At 40.5% G+C, this 6,452-nt stretch overlaps 2 protein-coding genes across 2 annotated transcripts in view; one reads left to right on the forward strand and one right to left on the reverse strand.

The window, feature by feature from the left end:
- Positions 1 to 6,452, forward strand: part of LOC119580261 (mannosyl-oligosaccharide 1,2-alpha-mannosidase IA-like) — a 72,055-nt gene that overhangs the window by 8,392 nt on the left and 57,211 nt on the right. The window lies entirely within an intron of this gene.
- LOC119580263 (eukaryotic translation initiation factor 3 subunit E-like) lies at positions 4,595 to 6,400 on the reverse strand. The gene is made up of 4 exons (XM_037928304.1): positions 6,272 to 6,400; positions 5,909 to 6,144; positions 4,955 to 5,189; positions 4,595 to 4,777 (listed from the first exon to the last, which is right to left on the reverse strand). The coding sequence occupies exons 1-4, from the start codon at positions 6,386 to 6,388 to the stop codon at positions 4,751 to 4,753; spliced, it is 615 nt and encodes a 204-aa protein (XP_037784232.1). The 5' UTR covers positions 6,389 to 6,400; the 3' UTR covers positions 4,595 to 4,750.

The raw sequence follows: 6,452 nt of genomic DNA on the forward strand, positions 1-6,452 counted from the left end.
AACACCCTCATAGAAGCTCTCTATATGAACATCTTCATAGAAGCTCTCTATATGAACATCTTCATAGAAGCTCTCTATATGAACATCTTCATAGAAGCTCTCTATATGAACATCTTCATAGAAGCTCTCTATATGAACATCTTCATAGAAGCTCTCTATATGAACATCTTCATAGAAGCTCTCTATTTCTTCTGCAGGTTGGAGCATAGACTTGAACAATCTTTAAGTTGTACCTATTGTTTAGTTTTATTGTTACTGAAGCCACTCTTTCGCTTATACTATAGAATTCCACGATATTCTTTTCTAAACGTTTGTGAACTAAGAAACCTACCCCTAATTCCTGCCCTGGGGTTTACCTCTCCAATAGAGCATGTGTCCACCATTTAGTATCTTCTGTTCTTCTAACCTCACAGAGTGCTACAATATCCCATTTAATGAAAGAGAGTTCCTCAGGTAATGTTAGTAAGTCGGATTCAGTTCTCATTGTCCTTATATTATATATCGCTCCGGAGCGATCCTGATCGCCGCCGTAACCAGAGGCTCCTTCGCCTTCTGAGAATGAGGGCCGTTGCTCTGTTTGTGCAGACATGGTTTTTGATTGAGAGGTAGGCAGCCGAGTTACCTCCCACCTACTGGCTTTGGTGTATCTTAGTGGGAGGGGGAGTAGTTTAGCCGGGATGCCACTGATAAGCCCCTCCAGCAGGGTTGGCCGTCTAGTGTGGACTAACCTTACTCATATTTTGTTATAAATCATCGATCTTGTATAAAAACATTTAGTTTCAAATCAAATATGAAAGAAAAAAAAAATTGTCCATCTCCCTACTTAATCTGCAAAACCAAACTACCTGCATTTCCTACATATTGGTCACTTGATACTCCAAAACAAGTTACTAGACCAACATGAATTTCAAAATTTAACAAATTAGCTGCAGTGTATTTAATTTATGCTACTATTTATACACATCTCTTACAGTAGTGGTACCCACCCTTTTTATTCTGTGGCCCTCGAGCTATATATAATGGTATCCATGGCCCCCTTCAGTGACTGTCATCTTTTCTGATTTAGTTAATACTAATCATTGAATAGTGTAATGGTGTCAGTAGCTACAGAACAAGAAAACTTTAATGAAGATTCCATTTATTGATATGTGAGAGATAATTATATGTAGGTACTGTAGGTGAGATAAAATTCAGTTTAATTCAGTGTCAAAATTTTTACATTCCTCCATGGGCCCCCATAAAGGACCAAGTGTCCCCAGGTTGAGAACCACTCTTTTAGATGTATATAAACTAGTTGGTGAAAATTACCATATCTTTTGTTTGCATAGTTTAATTTTTGGAATCTCATTTTCACTTTATGCAAAGAATTTTTAAAATATTGTATTCTTTGTGCCAAGAAGGGACAGGTGCAATTTTTTTAAGGAGAAGCACTGAATAAAGAAGGTTGCAATCATAAAATCAAATGAAATTAGTTATGAATAATGGTTAATGGTTAAAAGCAAGATAAATGTGCTAGACATCTAAGGTCATGTAGCACTATAGTTAATGTTAGGGAAGGGTGGTTGAGTTAGTGATTAGTTGTCTAAGCTGGGCAAAGGAATTGGTGAGTGAAAGGGTTAGGGTCGGGTATGGTAAGGAGTTAGATTAGATGAAGAATATGTATGCGTTTGAGGAAAGAGAATAGGTTGTTGAAGCAAAAAGGTTGTGGGATTCTGTAAGGATGTCATGGTTGGGAGGGGTTGGGAGGTCGGTGAAGGGGGGATAGGTGGGGGAAAGCAGAGGTACGAGTTGTTTCAAAACGTGGGCACGGCAGTAGGATGTGTGGGATTGGAGTGTCTGGTGGTGTGTATTGACTTTATGAGAGTTAATGAGTTACATAAGGGATTCACGTGCGTAAGGAGGGAGTGGAAGGGATAGAGGGGATGGTGGGAGGGTTAATGTGGGCGGGGTTGGGGTCGGGGGGGGATGGGCTGTGTTGGGAGGGGGTAGGAGGATAGGGTGTAGGGGGATATCGTTAGGAGGAGGATGGATATCAGCAGTTACTTGGAGTGTGGAAGGAGCAGGCGTTGTAAGATTTGGAGGTTGAGTGTCAGTTTTCATTAGGTAATCTTGAATATTTTCAATGGTTTCTTCTTCTGAGATGGTTCGGGAGTTTTGGGGGATAAAGGATTTCTTGTGAGGGGGGGAAGAGAGGACTGGTGTCTCAAGCATAGGAGCAAAGGAAGGTGGAGGTGATTGTGTGGTAGGGGAAGAGGGGGTGGAACGTTTGTTCTGTCTGTTACGGGTAGTGCGAGGAGGGAGAGGGGAAGGTGTTGGGATTGTAGTGGTGATTAAGTATCTGTAGTAGAGATTGGAGTGTCTGGATTTAGGATGGCAAAAGAGTTTGACTGGGGAAGGTAGGAGGTAGAAGAGGGGGGGTTAGATGTAGGAGGGGTGGGTTTAGGAGAATTGGTAGAATGAGCAGTATTACTGGAGTAAGGAGTAAGGGAGAAACCACGTCGACGTGCTTCTTGTCTGGCTTCACGTAGTGTGAGTCCAAGTTTGAATCTGAGAGTTGCTACCTCAGACTCAAATTTATAGGTGGGACAACCCCTATAAAATATATTATGGAGGCCGCCACAGTTGGCACATGTGCGTGATTGTGCAGGGCAGTTAGATCGGGTATGGCCAGGTTGGGCACATAGTGGGCATCTGGCTGTGGAACGGCAATGTTTGGCTGGGTGTCCTAGACGCCAACAATTTTGGCACTGACGTGGAGGGGGTTGGTATGGACGAACAGGGAGGGATTCTCCTCCTATGTAGACGTTAAAGGGAAGGTCATGTTTACGGAAGGTAATTTTGGCTATGTTAGTGGGTTTCTTTCGATGACCTCTGGGGGGAATGGAGTAGCATTGTACTGATGTTGCATCATAGTCTGTGAGACAGGCAAGTAGATCTTCTCCACAATCTGACCAATCTTTGTCATAGATTGGGCAATTTGCTGGGGAGATTGAAACTGTTCCGGTGCAAGTATTGAGGGTTGGATGGGGTTCTGCAAGGATGGGGTTACCATATAGGTCTGTTAGTTTTGTTAATGCTATAGCTTGGTTTTCGGATGTTACTGTGACAAGACGGGAGCGGTCGGGTCGGCTACGGAAAGAGACTTTACCTACTTGTTTTTGGAGACATTGTTGGAAGAGAAGGGTGTTGTCAGAGTAGGGAGCTGTGGGAGGGATCACGAAAAATCGGTCCCATTTGGCTGTGCTGAAGAGGGTATTCAAAATTGTTGTAGAGATAGGGGTAGTCGAAGGGCGGGGGCGTGACGAAGATGGAGTAGTGTTAAGGGAGGTAGTGTTATGGGGAGGTGGGCAATAAGGCTGTAAGGTATTAATAAGGGAGGATGGGGTGGTTGATGTTGGAGGTTGTGGGGTAGAGGTGTTGAAGTTGAGATTGCTGGGAGAGTGGAAATGTTCCTTAAGGGTTGATTGTTGGCTACTGTACTAGTAGGTATTGATGAGGGGGTAGTTATTGCAGTGTTCGGAGCCGTGGTCAAAGGAGAGCCTGGGGTCAGGGAATCTGGTGGGTTTACATCGTTGGGGCTATTTGATAAAGGGGCAAGCCTCATTGGCCCTAATTGTGGGGATAAGTTTTCATTACTGGCCATGGTAAGCCTGGATTATGTTGGGGATAAAAACAGTCCACCCCTCAGGGTCCCCTTGAGGGGTAAGGGCTAGATAACTAAATCAGGGGAATACCGTGCCCATGGCTCCCTCACTCCGTTCAGGACTGGCACAAAGTCAGCCTTTCATCCTTTCAGCACGGCTCTCACACCTTAGGAGATGGATAGCAGAAGGGTTTGGTGAAGGGACAGAAACGAAAAGTGGGAAGGAAAATAAAGACCATGCAAAATTAGTTGAGTCGAGGGCTGAGTCCCAAGGTTGGGGAGTTCCCCATCATTGGGTCCCAGTCTCCGCCTCCTAAGCCCCCCCACGACAACAACGGGCAAGGGATTGGGGGGGTAGTTATGAATAACAATTCTGTTTTGGGGGATACTATATACTGGAATAACTTACAAACCCTGGTCCATATAATCTAAGGTATACCAAACTGGTATCACATGATATATAGCATGTTTTTTTTATATGGTAATACTATATTGTTTCACCAGTATGAACAGCTACCAATTTATATAAGATGTACTGTATATTCATAAATTCTTTCTGTTTGTGTATGCATCATCCATTGATAACTCTCTTAATGTATGACAAGAAGAGAAATATCAATATCCACATCCATTACAGGGTATTCACAGTAACTTGTAATGATCCAGTTCTGTCACTTTAAAATGCTATTGTCTGCAATGAAATTCCATATCACTGTACATTAATTACAAGGAATTAGTATGTGCATGAAATTTTTTCTCTGAATTCATTTAGCTCACTCTCCTGAATCTTGAGTTTGAGTCTTCAGTATTTCTTTGTTTATCTATTTATTAATTTTAAAGAAACTTTTGTCCCCCCTCACTAATATTACTACCAACTGAAAACAAGATTTACTAGGTGACAAAGTCAATGTAAAAAAAGTTATAGAAAATATGGATTTCTGAATGAAAAGCTTTTGAAGTTAATTACTTTTATTCTAAAACTCTCATGAGATTTTTTGTAATACAAAATATCCCTTTTTTCTGCATTAGATCAAGTTTGAAGATTTTTTTGCTTTTTTTTCTGATACCACCTCATATATGGTATTCCTGGAAGGTCCTCCAACCAGATTAGCTTGCCATAGCCCAGCTCGGTCCCTAAAGGAGGAAATTTTATTTTAAGATCTCTTTATTATTGAATTAAATAAATATCAGCATAATTAAGTGAAACAATTATCTTCATGAAACAAAACTGATTTATTACACAATTAACATCTTTTGTGATAAAAGTTGTAGAATGTAAACATATTAAAGTGGGGGAAAAAAAAAACCTACCTCACTGTATCTGGCAGTAGCCTTCTTTTCAACATTGATTGCCAACATCTGAGTACGGAAACTTAAGGTCTTTGTCTTTTCAATCAACTGTTGGTATGGGGAGACAGCCTGTGTTCCCATCACAACGTGGCCTTGCTGGGAATCTATCTTGGCATCCAGCTTAGCCTGACGGATCAGATTGACAATCCAGCGCTCAGCATCCTTGGGGGACATGTTCAACTTCTCTGCTAACATGCTGCAAGATTTTGAGTAATGATAAATAAAAGTTAACCTTGGAAAAATAAATGTAATGCAAGCTACCTTAAAAAAAATATGTATTGCCACCATATGACCAACTTCATGTGAATATTGTAAAAAATACCCAAAATATATTTTTCCTCCTGCCAGTATATAAATCCAACAGTTTTGATACAGAAGACAAATCTTGCAGCTCAGTCAGTATACTGTATATCAAACAGATATATTTTCTTTTTAATTAAGAACCTGAAAGGTTTAATCTAGTCTTAAAATAACCTTTCCTAAAACTGCATCTGGACATGGAAATTTTTCCTTAACCCACTGGATCCAGTTGCGTCATAGCAATCACATCACCAAAAATCCAGGCATTAGGCTCATGTTAATGGCTGCTCTGCCGGGTGGCTGCTTGTAGGCAAACACGTGTGTGGTGGCAAGACTCTATGCCTTCTATTTGCACTATTTTTTACTCCTTTTATGCATAAGCATTTTTAGCTTTTTGGCCATTTTCCAATGTCCATATTTACCCTTTGATTTGATGGTATAGTTTTAATTCTTTGCACAGACTCTAATCATCTCTCAAGGTAGTCTACAACTCAGTGCAAGAAAAATACTACTGACTTTTTTTTAAATACATATTATTCAATTTTCTGTAAAAGAACCTATTAAGAGGTTAAGAATCATCATTATTAAAAAGATATAGAACAAAGAAAAACTCACTTAATACTGATGCACTGATGGATTCTGCAGAAAAGTTCAAAGATCATGAGCCTTGCATTCTCAATGAAGTCAGTCTGGCAGGCCACCAAGAAGAAGTCATTCTCTAATACAGCAGCACACTGCTGCAATTTCTCTTGTGCAGCATCAAAGTCAAAGTCTACATACAAATGAGCTAAGAACTCTGTGATGGGATCCTTGTATGTGTAGCTTTCCTGCTGAATCACCCTCACTAAGTCCTGTGGAAAATAAGGAAATGATAAACCGCTGTGTGGTTAGCAATCACCTATAATATAACAAAAGAACACCACTTCTTTTACAAAGATTAACAACATTCTAGTCAAGAAGAAGAAGAATGTCTCTTACCTTCATGGCTGCTCTCCTACTATTCTTATTAATAACAACAGCAGTGGCAAGGTAACGCAACACATGAGGACAAATAGTTTGTAATGCATTCAAATATGGTTGCTGGTACAGGAACATTTTTAATTATAAGTTCACGACCTGAAAATAAAAGGCTTCTAGGGAATGCTTCCCTGTACTAAAG

This window comes from Penaeus monodon, chromosome 13 (genome assembly GCF_015228065.2).
Source record: "Penaeus monodon isolate SGIC_2016 chromosome 13, NSTDA_Pmon_1, whole genome shotgun sequence".
NCBI classification, from domain to species: Eukaryota; Metazoa; Arthropoda; class Malacostraca; order Decapoda; family Penaeidae; genus Penaeus; species Penaeus monodon.

Excerpts from the sequence above, each read along its gene's own strand:
- LOC119580263 (XM_037928304.1), bottom strand. The coding sequence starts at position 6,388 with ATGTTCCTGTACCAGCAACCATATTTGAATGCATTACAAACTATTTGT. Across the intron at positions 6,145-6,271 it reads GTAGGAGAGCAGCCATGAAG|GACTTAGTGAGGGTGATTCA; the intron begins GTAAGAGACATT and ends TATTTTCCACAG. Across the intron at positions 4,778-4,954 it reads CTACTGCCAGATACAGTGAG|GGACCGAGCTGGGCTATGGC; the intron begins GTAGGTTTTTTT and ends TTCCTCCTTTAG.